General features: G+C 35.9%; 1 protein-coding gene across 3 annotated transcripts; it reads right to left on the reverse strand.

The window, feature by feature from the left end:
- Positions 1-890: 890 nt before the first annotated feature.
- Positions 891-24,404, reverse strand: LOC117344396 (RNA-binding protein 45-like). Of its 3 annotated transcripts, XR_004536173.1 has the most exons (13): positions 24,183-24,404; positions 18,790-18,887; positions 18,543-18,668; positions 17,589-17,715; positions 17,211-17,372; positions 14,044-14,175; positions 13,348-13,551; positions 11,872-12,037; positions 11,395-11,455; positions 10,111-10,390; positions 7,238-7,418; positions 2,253-2,573; positions 891-1,994 (listed from the first exon to the last, which is right to left on the reverse strand). XR_004536173.1 is itself a non-coding variant. In XM_033907140.1 (12 exons), the coding sequence occupies exons 1-11, from the start codon at positions 24,391-24,393 to the stop codon at positions 7,243-7,245; spliced, it is 1,743 nt and encodes a 580-aa protein (XP_033763031.1). In that variant the 5' UTR covers positions 24,394-24,402; the 3' UTR covers positions 4,319-5,999; positions 7,238-7,242. The 3 variants fall into 3 exon arrangements, 2 of the variants coding, with proteins under 2 accessions (XP_033763031.1, XP_033763032.1); XM_033907140.1 differs by lacking the exons at positions 891-1,994; positions 2,253-2,573 and adding an exon at positions 4,319-5,999 and having other exon boundaries at positions 24,183-24,402; XM_033907141.1 differs by lacking the exons at positions 891-1,994; positions 2,253-2,573 and adding an exon at positions 4,319-5,999 and having other exon boundaries at positions 10,111-10,378; positions 24,183-24,401.
- Positions 24,405-24,886: the final 482 nt, after the last annotated feature.

Raw genomic sequence — 24,886 nt, forward strand, 5'->3', positions numbered from 1 at the left:
TTCATGGTTATTGAGATGTTTGCCTATTTGACCTCTTGATGATTGGGAGTCATGGGCAACCTTTGCGGCCTTTCAACCAAACATGCTATACATCTCAATATCTTGTCTCTAGGCCCATTAGCCCGAGTTTCCTCCAATCTAATCAAAATCTAGATTTAATATGGTCATTCTCACCTAGTTACATGAACATCTAACGACATCGCATAAGGGGTCACATTCTGGTGACCTTTATCTCAAAATTTCAATTTCAGAGCGAATTGTCAATTTTTTGATGTCATCGATCTCACCCATTCGTCACATCATGCATCTGAAGCTAACCATTTCGGTACACCATGTATATATAGCTATGCTTCGTTGGACGAAATGACTTGAAACAGATTGACAGATTATGCAAGCTTTTCACTCTAGTTATGCTAATTCGCACATGCAAAATTCAATTCCAAGATTCTGTCTGTAAGTAGTAATTTGATTGGTTAATCCAAAAGGTCATCCTGACGCGACCCCTTATGCGATGTCCTTAGATGTCCATGTAACAGTGAGAATGACCATCTAGATTTCATTTAGATTTATTTCATTTGAAGATTTGGGCTTATTCACCCCAGTATATAGGTCAAGGTCATTCATTCGAACAAACTTGAAAGCCCTTCATCCCAGCATATTACAGGCCTAACTGTAGTAACATCAGTTCTTCAGGCTTCTTGGTTATTGAAAAGTTTAAAGTGAAAAGTTGAAGTCAAATTTGATTATTCGAAAATTAAAACAGGAATGCTACATTCTGCTAAAAGTAGATGACCTACATATAACAATGTTTAAATATGTAAAAGTTTCATTTCTCTCGAAGATTTTTAATTCAAAATTTCAAATTTAAATAATAAGAAAAAAGCAGGACAGCAAATTGGCAATTTTGTTTATTGTTTGATCAATGACTGTCACCATTGTCATATTGAAGACCACTTGACCTGTATTACTACATACAAATAGATATGCATACTTGATCAATACTACAAGACAAGTAGACAGGATGACAGAAAGTATCTTGAGTCGACATGCATGGTTGATCATAACTATACAAGTAGATATCATGTCTGATAGATATTACTACACACAAGTAGATACCAAGTCTCTATGTTGAAGATGACACTTCTGATCATATTACTATACACAAGTAGACACCAAGGTCTCTATGTTGAAGATGCCACTTCTGATCGTATTACTACACACAAGTAGATACCTATAAGCTACACACAAGTAGATACCAAGTCTCTATGTTGAAGATTACACCCCTAATCGTATTACTTCACACAAGTAGATACTAAGTCTCTATGTTGAAGATGACACTTCTGTTAGATATTACTTCACACAAGTAGATACCAAGTGTCTATGTTGAAGATGACACTTCTGTTAGATATTACTTCACACAAGTAGATACTAAGTCTCTATGTTGAAGATGACACTTCTGTTAGATATTACTTCACACAAGTAGATACCAAGTCTCTATGTTGAAGATGACACGTCTGATCAATATTACTACACACAAGTAGATACCAAGTCTCTGTGTTGAAGATGACACTTCTGTTAGATATTACTACACACAAGTATATACCAAGTCTCTGTGTTGAAGATGACACGTCTGATCAATATTACTACACACAAGTAGATACCAAGTCTCTGTGTTGAAGATGACACTTCTGTTAGATATTACTACACACAAGTACATACCAAGTCTCTGTGTTGAAGATGACACGTCTGATCAATATTACTACACACAAGTAGATACCAAGTCTCTGTGTTGAAGATGACATTTCTGTTAGATATTACTACACACAAATAGATACCAAGTCTCTGTGTTGAAGATGACACTTCTGTTAGATATTACTTTACACAAGTAGACACTGAGTCTCTATGTTGAACATAACATGTCTGATCAATATTACTACACACATGTTGATGCAACTTTTCTGTTGAAACGTTCCTTCTCCCTCCAACTTTGTAGTCTGTAATAGAAAAAGGTATACTTATCAAAATAAATATATAGTTTCAGATCTTGTAACTCAATGTCTTGAAAACAACTACAAATATAAACTTATAAAAACAACCACATATTAACCGTATTTTCCAAAAATATCTATAGACCAAACACAAAAGTTTGTTCAACGTCAGTAATTAAAACAGGACAATGATATGGACTTGTTCTTAATAAGTATGTGGATGCGCAGGCACTCACAACACAAATAACCTACATATTAACTTACACAACAGTTGGGTTTCAAATCTTTGTTGTCAGTATCACTGCTCCATGAAAATACCATCCTTCAGTTACCGAGCCAGTTGGGAATTCCACCTGTTTACCGTGAAAACATCGTCCTTCAGTCACTGAGCCAGTTGGGAGCCAGTTGGGAGCCTGTGATGATTTTACCAATCCACCATGGAAACCACATCCTTCCATCATGATCACTGATCCTGGGATGAATTCAATAGTTTGCCATGGAAACTTCACTTTCCAGCAAGTGAAGGAGTAAAACTACCATGTTTCCATGGTAAGTACACCTGCTTCCTTAGGAGTCTGTGGTTTCCTAAAATATTTCAAACAAAATCAAGTTAGCAACATTTTCTATATTTTTCTGTTGTTGTCTATTTCAATATGTTGTATGCATTAATTGGAAATTAATGTACAAAACCAAAAACAGAAAATTTGTTGTACAACCTAATCTAGCAAGTTTCTGTTAGACTCAACATAAACTTCTCTATGCCATATTAATAAACTTATCAGATGCATTTAACAACAAATGAAAACAGTATCATGAAATTCCAGTAAATAAAAACAAGTGTTTCGACAAGCAAACATTTCTATCAGCTTTCAAAATTGTTTTCCCCTGTTTAAAAATACCAGGTGCTGCAATCCAATCTAAATCAGAAAGCTAAAGATTGTAACATTTACTATCTGTATTGTAAAATGATTTTCAATACATGTTGTTTCATTTGGCCATCCTTGATACTCCAGGAGTTACAATCACATATGATATAAACGATCGTAGCCCCAAATATTGACGATGTTATCTGGTATTCACCAAGGTACATGTTAATTTTTTATCAAAATACAAGTTAAATGTATTACTTTGAATCAATTACATCAGCAACAACAGAAATTACATCATTATATCTTTTAGCATTTTCAATAAATCAAATTAGATCAAAATAATTCCCAAAGTTTTCATAAAATCAAAATCTTTGTCAATCTCTTTTCGCAGGAAACTGAAAACAGTACTAAAAACATTTACAGAAATTCATTTAATTCATGATATTTCAGAGATAAAATTCTGCTTGAACAAATGTGAAATAAATATTTGAAAAATTGACAAACATTTTAGAATTAGATTTCTGCAATTTTGTATAACTTGAAAGTAATTATCCAGACCTTCAGTGTTTTGTGACTTCAGAATCTGGGAATGTGATATTTACCAGTAAAGGGAATAAAAATCTAAACCTGAAATACTCAGTATATGTTTTATATATGTAGTCACTGTCATACATAAAGGTCTCCAATAATTTTACCTAATTGATATCCTCAATCATAAACAGTACTGCAAATTAATCTTTGATACTTATGTCACCTGTCCAGGTGCACTTCACAGGTAAGGCCATTGTCTCCCGAGTCTGTCCAGGTCTACACCCCCAGGTATGTGTGCAAGTCGTTAACAGGTGAAGGAAAGTCACCTTCATCGTCAACAGGTGAAGGAAAGTTGTCTCCAATCATTTCTTGTCTTCCATCTTCTGGCTATTGGAAAGCCTTAGTCGTGTTTCAGATTCACACAATCATGAAGCAAGCCAAAATATATCCTTGTTATTTTTTCAAACTTTAATATCTTTATCAAAGAAATAGGACAGGACATTTGATTGAACATATTTTTAAGAATATTGTGATTGAATTCAATTAATATATTTTTTTAACATTTTGAATAAATTCATAATATTCTTTAAAATTGCTGTTATCAAGGTGCAATACAAACCAGTTGTTTTAACTCCAACTGATACTGGATCAGAGATATACTTGTTATTCATCTGTGATATTCAGGTTTGTGAATAGTCATTAAAGGGTATGTAAAAACTAGTTATGATTCATACAATTTCTATATTTCTCATGTATAAATCAAAGTCAATCACCTTAACATATTTGATTTTTCTCTATAAAAAAGGATTGCTTCATGATTCTGTCAATGACATAACACAGGTTAGCCTGGAATCAGGTCTTGTCACAGACATCAGTATATAACATCTTCATCAGGTCTCGTTCACAAATGAACCAGTCCTTAACAAAAAGTCAGTCATCCATGAAATTTTATTAATGTACTCAAATTAGCACAAATATCAAGAGATAAAGAATGAATTAACTTTCAATGTACATCAAAAGCACAAACTATCAAGTCACAAGACGATATGTCATCTGTTAAATGTTTCTTGTTTTCAATTTCGAATTGTATGCAAACTAACAAATACCAAAGCATCATTGCATGATGGATTCACACAGGATCGAGCCAAATACTACACTGTCATCAGTAAGTCTGTGGAATTCCTTTTGAATTTCTCACTTTTTATCTTTGACATCATCTCAGGGAGTTTCTTTAAGCTTACTGTATCTAAAGACAGCCTGAAGGATGCACGGACATCACTGCTTGGGTTACCTACTTGTACAACATTAAATCAATCTACAGAGATGACATGGAGTAATACACAACAGAGGAAATGTTACATAGATTGGAAAAAAAACACTGATAACATGTACAAAATAAAATGCAACTTGACAACAAAATGATATTAAGTCCGAGAAGGATCCAGAATAAGCCACAAGAAAACACAGCTCCATGTTTTTGTGCCCAAATGCTCAAGAAGCGATACTGTTTCACAATGAAGCTACTGTTTTCAATGATCAATGGTGTCTAAACATATAAAGTAGATTCAGATTAACATTAATCACAAGCTTATTCTGGGCTGCAACGTTAACATCACACTTTAAACTATGTTGGTCCTGAATGACAAATTGGTAAAATTCTGGTCCTATTTCCCCATCTTAAACATAACAATAATCTTTCCCTAACACCAATATTTGCTTGACATTCATATGGGTTCGAATAAAAATGTTGATGGACATTCCTAACATATACATTTAAAATGCAATATCATTTATAACACAACTTTAACTGTAACAAGAGGTACAATGGACCTGTATTACCCACCTGTTACTTATACCAAGGTGATTTAGGTGAATGCTAAGCTGAATATCTCTTTATTCCAATGAAATTAGTTTATTCATCTAAACAAACTAAATTTGTAGACTACTAACCCTTCATCCCAGCATGGTATGGGCCAATATCCTGACATTGGAGGCCTTTTTTTTTATTCAGGGAAGCACTTATATATAAAGATTTATGGATTAAAGGACATTTCATATAAAAATGTCCTGAATGTATAAAAAAAATTGGTGTCTTCAGATGATTTATTTGCTGACAATATCTTCCCAAATTTCTTTCCCTTGTAACTGAATACAACATTAGAATTATTTTTGATCTTCCAGTCTATCAAGTCAAAATTCAGTAAAATACATCATTTGTAATTTGGCATGTCTACAAAGTCTTTTCAACACAATCTTTTGATGTAGTCAACTTTGTATTCGTTGGTTACAATATATGTCAGCTTTCTTCCATATACTTCTAAATAGTTAAATTTACTATATTTAAAACAATAGAGAAAGTCTTTCATCATTGTTGTCAGCCTTCTGTCGACAATAGTCAACTCTGCTGTCGACAAAAGTCAAGAACTTGACAATCCAAGAGAGTCAATCAAGAAAAATGTTCTGTAGTTTTGTCCTTTGTAAGTTTCGTTATCAAATGACGCTGTCTCCATCCTGGGAAGTCAGTTATGCTCCAACAGAATTTTGTCCGGTTCGTTTCGGTCGTCCTCAAGTCTAATGGTCAGTTAATTCAGCGTCGGGAGCGGTCAGTCGGCTGTAAAAGAGAATACTAGTCAGACAATATGTCATTACAATTCTGCTCTGGAAACTCTTTGCTTCAGGCCATCATCATGTTTCGCATGACTTCATTTGAGGTGTTCTCATAGTTGACCAATCTATGAAGTTTGATCAAAATCTGTTTCAAAAAAAAATTCTTGAGGGGATTATCTTAAGAAAGTAAAGATCCTTGTCATTGACCTTGAGATCCTAAAACACCAACAAGGTCTTCTGATACTTTACTGATCTAGGAAATTTGTTTCAAATAAATTAACTAAGGAAGTCACTACAACACTGACAAATATTTCTTATAAATAGAACAGTGACCTTGTGTTTGACCTATGGAACAGTGACCTTGTGTTTTACCTATAGAACGGTGACCTTGTTTGACCTATGGAATAGTGACCTTGTATTTGACCTATGGAACAGTGACCTTGTGTTTGACCTTTGCATCCTTAAACTCAAACATGTTCGAGGTATTATCATGTGATGTAATTGAAGTGTGAATGAAATGCATTTAGTAATTCAAGTGCAGACAAAATATTTTCAATAAATAGATAGACCTTGTCCACGATCACAATCCAACTTTAAATGGATTTCTTAGGCGCTGATTAAGATTTTCTTTAAATAGTTAGTGACCTTGCTCTTGACATTGGCGTCCTGAAACATGAACTTGTTTGAGATATTCTATAACTTGACCGTTATATGAAGTTTTATCAAAATCTATAAATCGGCAAAAGTTCCAGCCTATCACAAGGAGACTTGACACACGTCCTGAAACATGAACTTGTTTGAGATATTCTATAACTTGACCGTTATATGAAGTTTTATCAAAATCTATAAATCGGCAAAAGTTCCAGCCTATCACAAGGAGACTTGACACAAACATACCGTAGCCTCTCATAACACAATGACGCACTCACTACACTCATGCATGTCGCACGCACGGGAGGCTGTCCTTAAATGACCTTAGCTGTTGATAGGACATTAAATAAATAAACCAAATTTAAACCAAACTATTTAGTGGGACACACCATTCTCAATTCCGTGCATGTCAAACTCACATCCACTGTTTGCATAAATAAAAGTTTACATCTCAAACACCTTAAACACAAAATTGTTTCCGTGAGTTAAGTTGGAGAAGCTTGAGATGCCAGACCTTTTGGAAAACAGACAAAATGTACTACTTCGATGGTTGTGATTCTGGAAAAAGGAGTGGATGGGAAGGGGCATTACCTCAATCAGTAGCGGGGTCGTTTTGGTTCCTCATCACCTGTGCTGTCGTTGTGTTCATTTTTAGGCGGCTCTGCCTCCAGCACCTTCAGACGATTCCCAGCCAGATTCTGGCCATGTAACACTTGGATAGCACGCATTGCGGAGTCTTTTGATGCAAACTTTGCATAGCCATAATTACGAGCTGTGTAAATTATAGAAAGTTATAGTTTGTTACAATATATAGCTAGCAGTAACAATCACAGAGTCCAAGGCCCTGAGAAACATCAAGGTTCGAGATCGTAAATAAAAATCTATAATTTGATGCTATGGTCAGCTTTCAGGCATTATGTCTAAAATCAGGTCTTTGGTCCATAGGAAAATCCTACTTATTTAATTACACATACTTTTTCTAAAAAAAAATCCTACTTTTATCTTAGTTATTAAAATACATGCATTTTCAAAAAAATTGGATTCATTTTCTGTTACTTTTAACATTCCATTCACATTGGAAAGAGTGAATTATCCAGGAGGGAACCTTTATTTGAATCGTGATTCAATTCATGGATAGTGTTCATGTTGATTAAAGCGTACTTTGAAACAAAATGGTACTGTGTCCAATTCTTGGATTATATGCACTATTCCATAATTTCCTGTAACATTGGTGTCAGATTGAATGGCTGTAGCACTATAATTATAAGGTAACTGGGATTTTCCATATAAGTAATAGCCTAGATCTGTACCATTAGTACTCAGCAATCTGTGGTAGTATTAGCAAGCAGATCAATATCATGAGATGACAAAAATAGTTCCTCATAATCTGAGGATTTCTGTCAAACTGAATGGGTGGCAAATATTTTCATAAGAACCCCTAACATAAATGACTGATTTGGGTCCTTTCTGATTGAACATTCATTTCCAAAACAGTGAGTCATCATGAAAACACCATGTTTATGTTAGGATTATTGATTATTCTATAAACTTAAATGAACATACTGTCGTCTTTGCCCCGGAAGTGTACAGTCAATTTATAAACATCATGAATGAATATCATTTCATGTCCCACTACGACTAATAGACACCTTAGTACTGGAAAATTTGTAAAATAAACATTGAGATCTAATTATTCTCTCACTGATCAAGACATACATTGTTTTATATCAGATTGAATTCAACAAGGCTTTGATTCAGCAATCTGACAATGCTATAGCCTAGATTATTCTGTGAATATATATATAGTGATGATATTTAAGTTGTTTTTCGTCGTGCACTCTTTTACATAGGTAATTATTCAAAGTTAAAAAAGAGAGATTTTGGTTTGTTTGTTTTTGTTTAACGTCCTATTAACAGCCAGGGTCATTTAAGGACGTGCCAGGTTTTGGAGGTGGAGGAAAGCCGGAGTACCCGGAGAAAAACCACCGGCCTACGGTCAGTACCTGGCAACTGCCCCACGTAGGTTTCGAACTCGCAACCCAGTGGTGGAGGGCTAGTGATAAAGTGTCGGTACACCTTAACCACTCGGCCACCGCGGCCCTTTAAAGAGAGATCCTCAAGGATAGTATCAATCCAATAGTTCCAATAACTGTGGTTAAAATGGTAACTATATCTAACTTGGCATATGTCAAACTTACATATAGTGAAAGGCAAGAAATTGTATTTAATATCTAATAATATACACCCCGGACCCTGAACAACCCTTACGCCAGCCAAAAGGTTCCCTGATGTTATCAAAATGCTACTCCTGGTTAAATTTTCCCAGTCTGTTTGAAAACCAATTAACAATGTTCACCTTTAGGATTCTTCTTGACAAATAATATCAAAATGGAATTAATATAATTTCAACAGTAGGAATTAGGATGTAATTATTTTCTCTTTGGTAAGAGATACCCCAGTAGATGGCGCTAACGGCATTTACGCATGTAAATGGACAAATAGATATAATAAACAGGTAACAGAGAGCACAAGTGTTTTTCTAATTTATTAATGACATAAATAGATAAGGTGTGAAATACAGTTGTTTTATTTGTGTTGTTTATCCTATTGGATTATGTTAAAGAGAAATACACCTATATACCGGCATGACTGCAAAATGTACCATAATGCACATCAAGCGAGTCTGATAACTTCAACATCTCAGAATAGGCGTTTATCTAAAATAAGTGTATTCAAGACAAGTTTTTTAAAGGGTTATGTTTTGAAAATTTCCACAAGAAATACATGACTTCCTTCTTACAATTACCTTAAATGAATACATGGGTTACACTTTTTAAATTCCAATAACAAATATAAAGGTGTTTTTACATCTTTAAGTCCCTTAATGAATACATTGGTTACGTTTTAAAAATTCCCATAACAAATCATCTTCGCTAGCCAAGGCTTCTGATTACGTTACACTCCACGAACCCTTGGCAGATATAGGCGTCAGTTCTGGCCCTCTAGCGGTGATTCGAAATTACCACCCTTCACGCATGACATTTTCGACCAATCAAAACAAGCGTTACCGATTTACTTCATCGGTGATGTTTACAAACACACATCGAGGTTTGGTGTCATTTCGATGAGATATGTGATCAATGACTTATATGAATTGATCAAACACTGCGAATGTTCCCCCAAAGATTGTGGTTTTTGTATTTAGGTAAAATGCCATGACATAGTCGGCAATGTAGCTCTGTACTGGGTGCCGCATTTTTTGTTTACTGCGAAACCAAGCCAGAATGTAAAACGCGATTTGATTGGATGCCCTGGGATTCCAGGGCGCGACGGTTTGAACACGACTATATCCGCCAAGGGTTCGTGGAGTGTAACGTAATCAGAAGCCTTGGCTAGCGAAGATGATAACAAATATAAGAGTGGTACATCTATAAGTCTCTTAATTAATTGGTTCTAATTCTTACCTGGCAGTAGGTAGACGTCGATGAGATTTCCAAACCTACAGAAAGCGTCCCGTAATACTTTCTCTGGGATGCCGGAGGGCTGGCAGACAATGAAAAGTCTCTGTACGACCTCTGTGTCTTCTGGCTTCATAGACTGTGGGTAAGGGAGGGGGATAGATGTGTACGCTACCCTCTCCATGTCCCCACCCACTGCACCAATACCTGCCCCCGAGTTACCAGTCAGCACCCGGTCAGGGTTTATTCCGGCCTTCTCCAGGATCAGAGCTGCCTGTAAAAAAGCCTAAACAAATAAGTTCTGTGATGACAAATTTACAGCATTAACATAACATTAACATCTTCCTCGTTCTTATTTTAAAAATATTCCATATTTTCTTCTCAAATCTTTAAGCAATTGACTGAAATATAGGATCAACAAGTATTTCACTTCATAGACCTTTTCTTCATTTGATTTATAGTGATATGCTGGTTTCACATATCTGTAAAATGTTCAGTTTGCAAACAAGAATTAAGCAAGGTCTGAAGTGTAAACAGAATGGATAAAATGCATTGCAGATACCTATTCTGCATACACCTAACTCATGTGTTAGGTTAATATTTTCATTTCCTGTTTGAGATACACACCCCGAACCCTGTTCAGGTCAGAGATATATATCTCAGAAATGATTATCTACAATTGGAAAGATAAAATGTCAGTTCAGAATGATGTATATACAATGACTAAAAACACTCTCTTCCTTGAACAACAGCTGTTGTTGAACAGCATAGCTCGTCACACAAATTATGTTTGTCAATAAATAATCAAAATAAACAAATTGGTATTTTTTTGCATATCGGATAATTATATAATAAATCATAAAGCAATGTGTTTGTCTTTCAACACTTGCACCAAAAACTTCGAAGTTTTAAAGTTGTTTTCACCATAAACAGTCTAAGTCACAAATATGTGAAAAAGCAGTTGTTTTCCCAAAAAAATCGTTTAGTTTGACTCCGTGTTTGGATTGTATAACCCTGCAGGGTCCCTAAAACCAAATATCAATATGCCTTCCAACACTTGCACCAAAATATTAATATTATAAAACCAACATCAAAGCTGGGTTGACAACATTAGCTTTCCAAATCCTTCTTCTTCGAAGAAACAAGCTAAAAAGCATACTGAAACACTGGTGGTATGTGTTCTTGAAGAGTAAACTCAAAACTTGTTTGAATGTTTATGGAAACACTAAAAAAATTTCGACATCAAGGGTCAGTCATTAATGGAATCAAACTTGCTTTGGATGTACTCACTCTTTGAATCATGTCTTCTGCTTTATGTTGATCTGGACGGGCTGCGCAGTACCCACGATAACTAATGGTATCAGAACAGTTAATATGTTAGAGGAACATATACTTAAGTTCTTATATAATTATGAAATTAAATTGATTAACATTTTACATTCCAATTCATATAAGTTTTGTGTAGCTAAAGACATTATTAAAGCTATCATATACAGCTATTACTTTTAGTCTATCTGATGTGGAAAGCTGAAAATATTCCAAAGTGAAATGTCTTTTCAGTATTTCAAAGAGTATGAACATGTAAATCTACCAAATGCTGCTGTTTTAAATATGAGAGTGACACATGAGAGTGACAGCAATTATTCTATTGGTTGTATACAATTTTTGATTTCTATATATAGCTAACAACCTAAATTCTAACTTTGAAGTAAATAAATGTTAAGAGACATAATTGAGCATCAGGCAGATTGCAAAACCTTGTGTTACCTATCATAGCCACCGCTCATGTCCTGCTGGGGCTCTGGTGCTGCAGTGCTTGGTCCATCAGCAAACCTCACCATCAGTCGGCTGCCAATAGGGTACTCAAATCCGTCAAGTTTGTCACGGGCATAAGAAGCACACTGCCCGGTAGTGTATCTTGCGTATGCTACACCTGTAAAGCAAAAAAAAAAAAGATTATTTTTTAAAGCTTTAAATACCATGTGATTACAATATGATCAAAATTGTGTAAAAATCAAGATCCTACTTAATTTTTTTTTTTCAAAAACAGGTAACCAGCAGGGCTAGCAGCAACTACTGTAAAAGCATAAATTTGTACAAACAAAATAATTAATCCTACCTTGTATAGTCATTATCAAGTGGCTTGTGATTTTCATGACAAATATCTTTTGTGGTATCTATCTATCTGTCTATCTATCTATTTATCTATCTGTACATAATGTAACCAGAATTGTCGAGTCTAATTATAACAAGAATGACTGGAAAGCTAAGAACACTTCTTTCGGTTACACAATGTAACACAGGTCGTCATTTTGTAAAAGAACCATCCTCCTGTCTGTGCTGGTCACTATTCTAATATCATTGAAATAAACATCATGTCCATAGGATCAATTTTACAGTGCAGTCGATAAATCCGAGCCATTCTCACAGTCAGGTAGTAATTTACGGGGCCAGTTAACGTTGTTCAGTGACTGCCAAACAAGATAAGGCATTAGTGTTATAAATGCTAATTGTGAACGCGTTTTGGTACTGCTTACATAAACAAGCATAAGCAAGTTGAAAGTTATTAGACCGTTTAGGTCAGATGACCTAAAAATATAAGTGTGATTTTCCTACTTAAGAAATGTAATGAACATGTAATAAATACAGTAATTGAAGTGTGACAAAGTTATATGTCAATTAATGAACTGCAGGTCTGTTGTTTTACGTTACCACTAAATGGATATCTTTCAATTAGTTAAGTAGAGGTAAGAGGATGGAAAATATACTATACTTACGATAGCTGGCATACTTGTCTTACATCACAATTCTTTTACATGGTCTGTTTTATGAGAGACACACAATCCATGAAACAAAATCCCAACAATTTTGTTCCCAAGGGTAAATTTAACCCCAGCGAAAAAACTTTTACAGAACTTCAGTTGGTTTATTGATTTTTTAGTTAGAGTTATGGTGCCTTTTGATGTTGATATTCTCCGTGTTTTTATTGATTTTTAGTTAGAGTTATGATTCCTTTTGATTTTGATATTCTCAGTTGGTTTATTGATTTTAAGTTAGAGTTACGGTTCCTTTTGATGTTGATATATATTCTCTGTTGTTTTCATTGATTTTTAGTTATTTACTGTTGATGTTGGTCTGTTGCCTTTCTACTGCCAGTGTAACTGTCAGCAGGCCTAGATTACTGGGCTACTCTTTGATGTATGTACTGGTGACTGTGAAGGATACTATTGTACTAAAACTCACCTGTAGTTTCATTCAGATCGCAGTACTCGAGACCAGGAATGAGGCTGAACAGGCGTGTCAGATAGCCCTGGGTGAGACCGATAGGTGCAGTGATGTGGAGTCGTGTACTGCCATGACTCTGGTATGATTGCAGCATCTCCATGGGTCCAGGCTGTGATGTATTGCTACCCATAGGTAACAAGGGCTGGGAGGGTGGAACTTGCACTGTCAACACAAAACTCTTCTATCAATAATCTGTGAAAGTCAAGCAATGGGCAAATAGCTAATACACTCGGCAAAACATGATAGACTCGTCATTCACGAAAGACAACTGCATTTTAATTCTTTGATCAGACGACATGTGAATTTTTTGTTTTCTCATGTCCAGTGTACTCCAGAATCTATTTACTTACCTTGTGTTAATGACAAAAGATAGCAAAAAGAGTGGTGCTTATTTGGGCAGAAGACACCAAAACAGTAAAACACTAACAATTATGCAAGATATTACCAATTTACTAGTTGTGCTTAAGTAACAAGATATGTAATGAACTAGTTGTCAATAATAAGTAAAACAAAAACCAACAAAAAACCCATTAAAAATGAAATTCTCTTGTATCTGAAAACCATTAAAAATGAAATTATCTTGTATCTGATTATTGCCATGTAAAAAGAAACATGCCTCCCTACCAAGCATCTCTGAAAATAACTTTGACTTACTTCTGCTTGGCTCCTGGTAATATCCTCCACCACTACCACCACCACCACCTCCACCTCCATACTCTTCTCTGTTGCCACTACGCCCCATCTCAAACCGAGACATCCCCATATCTTGGTAGCCTCTTTTCATGCCTGAAATGGAAAAAATATTACTGTAACAGCTCACAATTCCTACACAAAGTGAACCATAATGGCCACATGACTAGTGATTAGCTACAAGGGAAGGAATTCAAAAACACACAAAAATGCATAATTCCATTTTCCTATTGATGTTATCATTCTGAATTAATACCTAGAGCTTCTTTAACACATAACTTACCTCTTTCCTCTCCATAAATAACCTTCCCTGTCATATCCAGATTCCCCCTGGTAATGTTTACCCCTCCAACACCATCCTGAATACATATTACCTGAACTTATCCGAGATTGATAACTAACTTCTTTCCCCTCCGAGTTATAGCCTATTCTCACACACATCCCCACTCCCACTATATGTTGTATCTGTCTCAGATTGACAACCTCCCCCATTGACTAACCTCTGACCCCTCTGGAGTTGTAGCCTCACTTCCAGGACTCCGATAAACCACTCGTCCACTCGTCTTGCCCGGGTCAAAACAGTCAAGTGCCGAGTGAACTGTTGGGTCAGACTCGTCCTAGTGCCGAGCAAAAGTTTAGACCACACAGTCTGTGTCGAATTGTTACTAATCCAAAGACATTTTAAAAAAAAAGATTTTAATATCATATGTCGATAAGATGAACCATACACATACCTTAGGCTACCGTGACATGTGTTTACAAATGACTTCACTAGTACGGGCCGGGTCGTTCAAACGCTTGTAATTTACTAAAGCATGCGTCTGATAATAAAGCGTCAAAGAGATGCTGTTAACAAACCAGTGCGCATGCGGGCGTTTCTTCACAACTTCCTTTACAACAACGAGCGAGCGGCTTGTTGATTTCTTTTTCAAAACAATCACTGACGAACGTTAAATGACGGTAATGAGGAAGTCCGACAAACTAGAGATCGAAATGACACAAGTGTTTGGTTTAGTTTGGTTTGATTCATTTAACAGATGGACTGCCTCCTGTGCGTGCGATATGCATGATTGTGTGTGGCGAGTGCGTATGTATTTTTTGAGGTTGCAGCGTATTCCTGTTTAGTTTCTTTACGACTCAAGTGAGGGTGAAAGGTGAAGGAAAGGTGAATTCCATAAAGAATAGATGACGAAATACAACATTTAAGATATCATGAACTGTACTCCTATAATATAAGAGGCTGCTGGTCGGCCCTTTTTCTATCGGAAATGATTTTGCCGACTGCGCTGTGTACATGTAAAACCTATAACATTGTTGGAGTATCACGAACTGTTAATATTGTACAGAGTGCCCCAATCTTGCAGATACTTAGTTGACACTTTTTATAGGTACTGGTTCTATGAGATTAAAAACTTACAAAAGATAATTTTGTGATGTTTTCTTTCTTCTATAACTAAATATATTATTAAGACATGATAAGATGTATGCACTCACACAAGGACATACAATATAAAAAGTCTTAACTTAAAACAAGATGAAATCACAAGTTAGCTATTTGGTGCCAAGTGGATTTCAAATAGTGCCGAGTGCTTGTACTTTTGTTACTAGGCACAGTGCCTAGTTGTTCTAAAAATTCTATCTGAGCCCTGACTTCATGTCCCGTTATCCCCTTGATACCCCCTGTACATGTCTCTATTTTGACTTACCTCTATCCCCTCTGGAGTTGTAGCCTCACATCATGTCCCGTTATCCCCCTTGATACCCCCGGTACATATCTCTGTTTTGACTTACCTCTGTCCCCTCTGGAGTTGTAGCCTCACATCATGTCCCGTTATCCCCCTTGATACCCGAGTATATGTCTCTGTTTTGACTTACCTCTGTCACCTCTAGTATCTGGAGTTGTAGCCTCTCATCATGTCCCGATATCCCCCTTGATACCTGAGTATATGTCTCTATTTTGACTTACCTCTGTCACCTCTAGTATCTGCAGTTGTAGCCTCCTCCCATCATGTCCCGTTATCCCCCTTGATACCCCAGTACATATCTCTGTTTTGACTTACCTCTGTCACCTCTAGTATCTGGAGTTGTAGCCTCCTCCCATCATGTCCTGATATCTCCCTTAATACCCCAGTATATGTCTCTGTTTTGACTTACCTCTGTCACCTCTAGTATCTGCAGTTGTAGCCTCCTCCCATCATGTCCCGTTATCCCCCTTGATACCCCAGTACATATCTCTGTTTTGACTTACCTCTGTCACCTCTAGTATCTGGAGTTGTAGCCTCCTCCCATCATGTCCCGATATCTCCCTTGATACCCCAGTACATGTCTCTATTTTGAATTACCTCTGTCCCCTCTGGAGTTGTAGCCTCCTCCCATCATGTCCCGATATCCCCCTTGATACCCGAGTACAGTCTCTATTTTGACTAACCTCTGACCCCTCTGGAGTTGTAGCCTCCTCCCATCATGTCCCGATATCCCCCTTGATACCCCCCGTACATGTCTCTATTTTGACTAACCTCTGTCACCTCTAGTATCTGGAGTTGTAGCCTCTCATCATGTCCTGATCATGATATCCCCCTTGATACCAGAGTACAGTCTCTATTCTGACTAACCTCTGTCCCCTCTGGAGTTGTAGCCTCTCATCATGTCCCGATATCTCCCTTGATACCCCAGTATATGTCTCTATTTTGACTAACCTTTGACCCCTCTGGAGTTGTAGCCTCCTCCCATCATGTCCCGTTATCCCCCTTGGTACCCGAGTACATGTCTCTATTCTGACTAACCTCTGTCCCCTCTGGAGTTGTAGCCTCCTCCCATCATGTCCCGATATCCCCCTTGGTACCCGAGTACATGTCTCTATTCTGACTAACCTCTGTCCCCTCTGGAGTTGTAGCCTCCTCCCATCATGTCCTGATATCCCCCTTGGTACCCGAGTACATGTCTCTGTTTTGACTAACCTCTGTCCCCTCTGGAGTTGTAGCCTCCTCCCATCATGTCCCGATATCTCCCTTGGTACCCCAGTATATGTCTCTGTTTTGACTAACCTCTGTCCCCTCTGGAGTTGTAGCCTCCTCCCATCATGTCCCGATATCCCCCTTGATACCAGAGTACATGTCTCTATTTTGACTTACCTCTGTCCCCTCTGGAGTTGTAGCCTCCTCCCATCATGTCTCGATATCCCCCTTGATACCCTCCATACATGTTGTCTCTGTCTCTGTCCCCACGATCTCGTCGACTGTGACTATCAAAGTCATCCTTGGTAGGCTTTGGGTCAGCAAACTTTGGCTTAAATGCTGAAAGCAATATGAGAATTATACAGAACTGATCACCGCTGCAACTGTCGAAGGCAAAAGTTGAAAGCAAACTAAAATTACTGATAAACGAGGAAACCAATAACAAAATTGTTATGACATGACAAGTTGAAAGAAATCACTGCAGTTTTGTGGGGAAAAAAGGCATGGAGACAAGAAAATAAAAATCTCTGATGTCATATGATGAGAATTACTTACATGGGTCACAAGTCTCCATTGCCAGGGCTGCATGGTAGGCCCTGTGATAACGCACATAACCAAAGCCTTTACACTCCCCAGATACTCTGTCTGTCACCAATGTCGCACTCTCAACATCCCCATATTTCTGAAAGTACAAGAATAACTTGACATAAAAATTACAACTATAAATGTACAATGGACAGCTTAGAGAAGGAATCTTGATTACAATCGCCCAACTCAAAACCTTATCGAAATTAAAAATTTATCCGAAAGAAATTCCGAGTTCATGGCCAAGTTAAACTAGATTTCATACATAGCGGTTTCGGTCAATAAAAAACCCAAAATATATATACATGCATAGTGTTTTATATATATATTCTAGTAACAAAAAAGAGAGCAATTTTGTTTTATTTTCCATTTGGATTTGTATCCTGTATTCATATTAACATGACATTTTTTTATGTCTCTTCAGTGAAAGGTACCATTAATCATAATTATCTATCCATTTTTTCATGAAAGATGAAGACCGTCTTTGATACGGCGCAAGGGCAAATTCCTTAAACCCATTGATGATTTAGAATAAATCCGAATTTTGAAAATATGACAGCCGGTATCAGGTAAATTGCCATAGGGAAGTAAGTCAGAGGTAACACGGCACCAGTCATAAATGCCTTGCCGTGTCAACCTCTAACATTGCTGGAGAAATCTTTGCCATACTAATTTCAGAGCTTATAAGATTTATGCACAGTAAATATGGAAATATGATATGCTAGGTATTCTTCAACTGAACTGTATATAGCTAGATAATGGAATCCCAATTCACGTTACGACTCAATCTAAAGGTCACGGAGATAAAGATTGAGTGAACAAATCACAATCTGAAATATGAGAAATACGGCCCCACAATACACCAGATATATCAACTGTAACTAATTGTAATGATAAATATCCTAAATGTACAAAGTTACTTACCTCAAACTCTTTTTTCAGGTCATCACGTGTATACGACTTTGGAACAATAACAAACAACCTTAGCAGTTTCTCATCTTCCTTCGGGTCTCGCACAGATCCTTCCCTTTTACTGCTAGCAATGAGAACCTAGAAAGCAAGTAATGAATTAAATATATATTTTAACATTCAATTCCCAAAATCTTTGAAGTTGATATCTTAAAACAGAATTTTGAAGATTTTATGAAAATCCCAGCTAGACTTGGTATACCTTTATTGGTTTGGGTGAGCCTTCCAACTGTTTACCATTCATCTCTTCCATAGCATGAGCAGCCTCTGATGACTTGGAGAACTTGATGTAAGCCACACCTATAATAGCATTCAAAATAGATCTGGTTACCAGTACATGGATATCATTTTTTTTATTAATAGGTGTAAATAACCTGTGATAACACATGCACAGGTGCATTATGCCCAAAAAATTATCAAAAGTTTCCCCTTTACGCCCAATTTAGGCCAAAAGAAAATAGAGAATTTTAAGAAGTTTTTTTTTCTTTTGGCCACAGCACAACTAGTACTGAACTAGTGCAATACAAACTTAATTGTGTTAATTTCATTTAAGAGAGAAAGGGAAATAATTTGCAGTGTATGAAAGTATATATGAAAATTCCTTAGACAATTGGTCTACAGAAAATTGAAATCCCATAGCCTAAGTCATTTTTCCATAGACCAATTAATTATTTTGTAAACTGTTTAAAGTAGCATCATCCACTTCATACTCACTCAAATGTTTGAAGCCAATAGTGCTATTCTCAGACAAAACACCTAAATTGTAAGCTCTGATTTCATATGATGGTTTGTCAGAAAATATATGTTGTTTACATGAATTGTAATGTATGTTAGGACTCAAACTTTTCATAGCCAATCGGGCCAACACTTATAAATTTTACCGACCAGGTTTTCTATAGCCTCGGGCCATCGGACCACCTTTACTTTCGAACACTGAATTTGACAAATACATTCAGAACTATTTTACAACAAATGTTATTACTTCATAATTTTAAGCTGTCTCTTTTAATAAACATTTAATATAAGCAGCTATATATATATATTTGATATAAAATTCAAGTGACCATATATATGCATATTAATGATTCACTAAATACATGATCTCCTATCTATAAAATTACTCAAATCATTTCTTAAAAGAAGTTAATTATATATATATATGAGGTAGTTTACACTAATACAAGTTCCAATGGAGCATCCCGATTCCCATACATAAAGTGTCACAATTTTTGTTCATGCACTTTAACTCTTAAACTGATTAATTACATTAAAAATTATATATGGCTATATATTCAATATAAGGCTACATATTTTTAAATAGTTTTTTGTCAAAGTGTCAATTTTAGGTATACATACTCATTTATTATTTTTTTTATCTATATATATATATATATATATATCAATTCCATAGCTTGCTGTTCAAAAATTATACATATTTCTGAAGCACTTGTAAATATATCACCACAGGATATTTGTGTTTGAACAATTAGCCATGCTCCCAATCTCTGATAAATTGAACCGATAGGGAATTTGAATATTCTTGTGACAGCCATGTGTTTATTTTTCTCACGTCATCAAGTTCCTTGGGACTGGTTTCTTGCATTGTAAAAAAACACAAGTGCAATAGGGCCTAAAAAAAAAGTTGTGTGTTTCCGGTTTCCCGACCGACCCCAATAAATCAACGCCGACCCAAAAGTTTTTAGACATTCTTCAGAAATTTTCTCGGTTTTCCGTGACCCGATGAACGTTAAAGATTTTATTCGAGTCACCGAGCATTGTCGTCAAAACGTTTGCCTACACAACAAGATCGCCCAAGCGTTAGAAAGACCCAGAATTTGGGGTTTCCCATATGATGCAACATGGCGACCGCTAACTGTAAGGCATCAACGGTGATCGCAATAACAATAAATAAATGCTGTAATTTTTCAGAAAAAGCATTGATGGCAGTCATTCCTAACGACATGCTTATAGAGGACGTCTTCCATTAGGGAGCGGGGAAGGCAGTGAGATGCATAGCGAAAGGAAAGATGTCCTTAGAAAAGTCAGATAAGTTTGAACTGAGCGCAGGTCTCACTATATCTGATCGATGTTATAGGATCGATTCGGAGTAAGATGTATTGAATTTACGTGTGATGAACAGGAAACCATTGAAATAACCGTTTTTTGTTGTTGTTTTTTAGCAGAATATTCAAAACGACTATAAAGACAATAGTGGTCAACTGTTTATTGGAAAACAACCATTTTCTGTTTTAATATAAAATAGCAATATCATTGACATCAACATATTTTGTACTCTGGCAAGCTACTCTCCTCAGTGGAACATTAAATCTGTGTGTAATTGCAAGTGTTCAGATGGTAAAAGTCTACAGTTAACACATATTAAATAGCCCTACAAATTAAACATCTTCTACTCCAGTATTAAAAGTATAATGTAATTCAAAGCATAAAATCTGCTTAAAAATATTTAATAAAAAAAAAACTTTTACCTACCTACCGACCCTAACTTTTTGAGGAGCTGAAACCAGAAACACACAACTTTTTTTTTTAGGCCTAGTATAGGCAGTGCCTTCATTATTAAGCTATTCAGGCCAAATAAAATAATATGTGTGTTTCCGGTTCCCCGACCTACCTGGAAAAATGTGCTTGACCTGAAACATTTTTTCTTTGATTTTTCGTTTAAAAACTATTTTTTCCGGAATTCGACCGATTTTTGTATTAGTTTCTACTAGTTTTTAAAGCGCTTTACACATACGCTACGTGTAAAGCGTCTCCGTGATTCAATTCACTGACCTCGACCTTGATGGCAATGGCTTGTATACAGTAACAAAATGGCGTCTGCTGTGCTGGCATTGAAGTTTGAGAAATGCCAGCACTCACAGGAACATCGCGTAATAACAGCTTGTCCATCTACGGAATTGATTTCCGACATATTTAGATCACACCGCTCGGATCATTCAAAGACGTGTCAAGTTACAATTAGGGCAAGCGTCAATTCTGACGGCGCCGGCGGATCTTTTGATGTTGGGGCAGGCCTGTCGGTAGCTGATGTTGTTGGCTTGGGTGTTAAGTTTTTAACATTCGAGTAAATCCGACATGTGAAATGTGGTGCACGTATTAAGTCAGTTGAATGTTAGATCTGTTTAAAGTTTTAATACTGTATTTCACATTGCAAATATGCACCGTTATTAATTTCAAAAACTGTCAGATACGAAATAATTAATTCGTTTAAATCCTGGTACAGTTTTAGATAATGTGATTTTGATATTTGCAATATTCAATGAAATGTACAGAATTTATCAAATGAAAAGAGTTAAGTTTCCTTTTCCTGTTGTCCTTTTGTTATACCAATTTGGAAACATTTAGTATCCCTAGTGTCATTTTCAGCACACTGTATCTAATAAATTGTTCCAAAGGTATCAATATTTTCATGTGTATCTTTTGTTACATCATTGAAGAACGACAAACAACGACAATTTTCTATTTTTAGTATTATAAATCATAAATAATAAGGACAGTTTAAAGACAGACATGTTTAAAGTCTAGCATAAAGCTTCAAGTAAGTCATATCACTGCGACAATCTGTTTGGCTGGAAAGTGATCTTGGCTGTCCATGAGCTTGTAAAAAACACCTACGAACAAGTTTTAAAGTAATTATATATTAAATACACATTTATCACATGATTGGCATTGATAACCCTGTTGTACTGTTTCGAAAAGGCGATATAAAATGATTTGATAAAATAAAATGTTTTTCCTACCTACCTACCTGGATTCAAATTTCGAGGGAATAGGAAACACACATATTATCTTATTTGGCCTCATAATACAAGCTTTTGATTTTGTTTCTCAACACTCCCATGAGACATCTTGATTTCTTTTCCTAGTTTAATTTGTTTAACATTGATTTTATTGACCTAAGCTGCACATCTTTAGTGTCTTGAATTACACATTCTATTAGCAATGACAGACATACGCAAGTTATGGCACTTTCCCATTCTGCCCCGTTTTAAATAGGTCAATAATGAATTCCATGTTAACCAACTATAATTGTCTGTTCTTTCTATTTTCACTACACAGTACTAGTAATCACAATAAAGTATGTTCTACTTGTCTTTCATATGATTATAATGTTTAGCGATGTTTTCTTCAGCAAAAACGCCTTATTCATAGCCTCCCACAGCGTAAATATGGCGTCATTGCTGCCATTTTGGTAGCCAAGTGATAGCAAAAGAGGCCTAAAATATATATAAAGACATGTGTTAATCGGAATCAATTGTGTGTTTTGACTTAATAGGAATGCAAAGCAATATCTAACCATGTGGTAAACCAGAATAGAAAATAGTTTGGCTACTGAAACTGGAGCGGAGAGACACCCCCTTGACAGTGATATTATGAAACCTAGGGCATTTTTGTTTTAGAAAACATAACTTTCAAAACTTTAGAGTGAAGCGCAACCGTGCGCAGGGTCAAAGAAGATGAGTATTCCACAACGAAATGTAATTCGCCATGATTTTTGAAGGGGAGATAACTCTAATCTAGTAGTCGAAGTTTACTAATGGAATATAAAAATGTATGGTAGGCCTATTAATCTAGCATTGTTACACAAAAAAGTGGTCAATTTGAGTGGTGATCACTAGTTTTTATGGATGGTTATAATATAAAAGTATGTTCTTTAATTGAAATGCAGATTCAGATTGCACTTGACTCATTTTTTTCACAAAGAAATCAATTGAATTATCAAATATATTTCCATTTTCATACAGAAAAATGAGAAATTTCTTAATTAAGGAACACCAGACTGCCAGTGTAGGCAAATTTGTCAAATTTCAACGGCGGCATTCGATCATGAACATTTTTGTCCGCGAAACTTTGTACTTCATGAACATTTTATTTACCCTACTGTATAAAGTGAGTGTTTTCAAATTAAGAGACAACTGAACTTTTCACTATTATATTGACTTGAACTATAACAATAAACACATCTTTCTGAAGATAGTTGCCTTATTTTTTGAAGAAATAGGAAAGTATCCTTTGATGGCAGAATCCAGTTGTTTTTCCTACATTTCAAAGTGCCACAACTCAATTTTTAAGGTACTCCAACAATGTTAGAGGTTTTACACGCAGTCGGCAAAATAATATCCGATAGAAAAAGAGCCGACCAGCGGCCTCTTATGTTATAGGAGTATTTTTAAGGTAGACTCTTTATTTTTGCACCATTTAACTCTATTTGTAAAGACCTTTCCAACAATGTATAACATGAAATGTTTCAAATAGCCTATTATTGCTAATTCTATACTGTATACGTTTACACTATAAATATTTTGGATATATGACCGTGTGGAACTTCGTTGGATAACCACTTGGGTTCAAATGGTCAATTCGCCTTTCCTGCATTGTCATAAATATAATCGACCAATGAGCATTCATGCTTATATATTTTATTTTGTATACTGTGAAACCGGAACTCATTAATATGATAATGATGTAAATTTGAGAGAGTCTTGGTAACCTGATTAATAATTTATAGGATGCGTGCATTGCATTTATTATGACAATATTCCTATCACGATGGCCAATGTCTGCACCCACGCTAACCTTTGTCTTCGTTCGTCCGTTTATCTTTAACGACCCATATGTCCTCGATCGTTCCATATTCTTCAAACGCGTCTTTGAATGTTTCTTCTTTGACTCCCTTCCCACAGATAACAAACAGTCTGCTGTTTGGAGGACGCACATCTTCCTGCAAATCCCTGTGACGCTTTTCGTAAGGTTTGTACGCCATTTTTCGTTTTGGAAGAATGACCATGCGGAACGAAATAAATATATTTTTAGGATTTTGTAAGAAACGGATCCGGACAAAATTGCGAAATGTACAGAAACATGCGAATGTCATTCTGATCAATTTTTCGGGACCCGAACCTGTTCACTTACCAAGAGAACAAAGACTTTGTATTAAATGTCAACAAGATATTGAAGATGAGTATCATCTTATTCTAGTATGCAAAAGTTTTCATGATTTAAGAAAAATTTAACGTGCTTAGCACGTTTATAAGTCCAAGATCGATTATCGTTCTTGGACTTATAAACGTGCTCAGCACCTATGGTCAATCAGAGACCTATAATATTATTTAGTATAGAGGTCTCTGGGTCAATGTCCAATTATTGTGTGTCAATAATATTGGCGAAATTCGTAAGTTAGCAAGATATGTTTATATTAAATCAGTATTAGCAGAGACATATATATATACTGATATACTAATAGTCTCTATGTATGTCTCTGGCATTAGTCAGAATTAATT

Source organism: Pecten maximus, chromosome 15 (assembly GCF_902652985.1).
Source record: "Pecten maximus chromosome 15, xPecMax1.1, whole genome shotgun sequence".
In the NCBI taxonomy this organism is placed as follows: Eukaryota; Metazoa; Mollusca; class Bivalvia; order Pectinida; family Pectinidae; genus Pecten; species Pecten maximus.

What these genes read in the sequence shown, in the direction of transcription:
- LOC117344396 (XM_033907140.1), bottom strand. Translation starts at nt 24,393, where the DNA reads ATGGTCATTCTTCCAAAACGAAAAATGGCGTACAAACCTTACGAAAAG. An exon ending in TTACCAGGAGCCAAGCAGAA is followed by an intron (nt 13,552 to 14,043) that starts GTAAGTCAAAGT and finishes TTGTGTTGACAG; the next exon opens with TGCAAGTTCCACCCTCCCAG. An exon ending in ATGAGCGGTGGCTATGATAG is followed by an intron (nt 11,456 to 11,871) that starts GTAACACAAGGT and finishes TGATACCATTAG; the next exon opens with TTATCGTGGGTACTGCGCAG.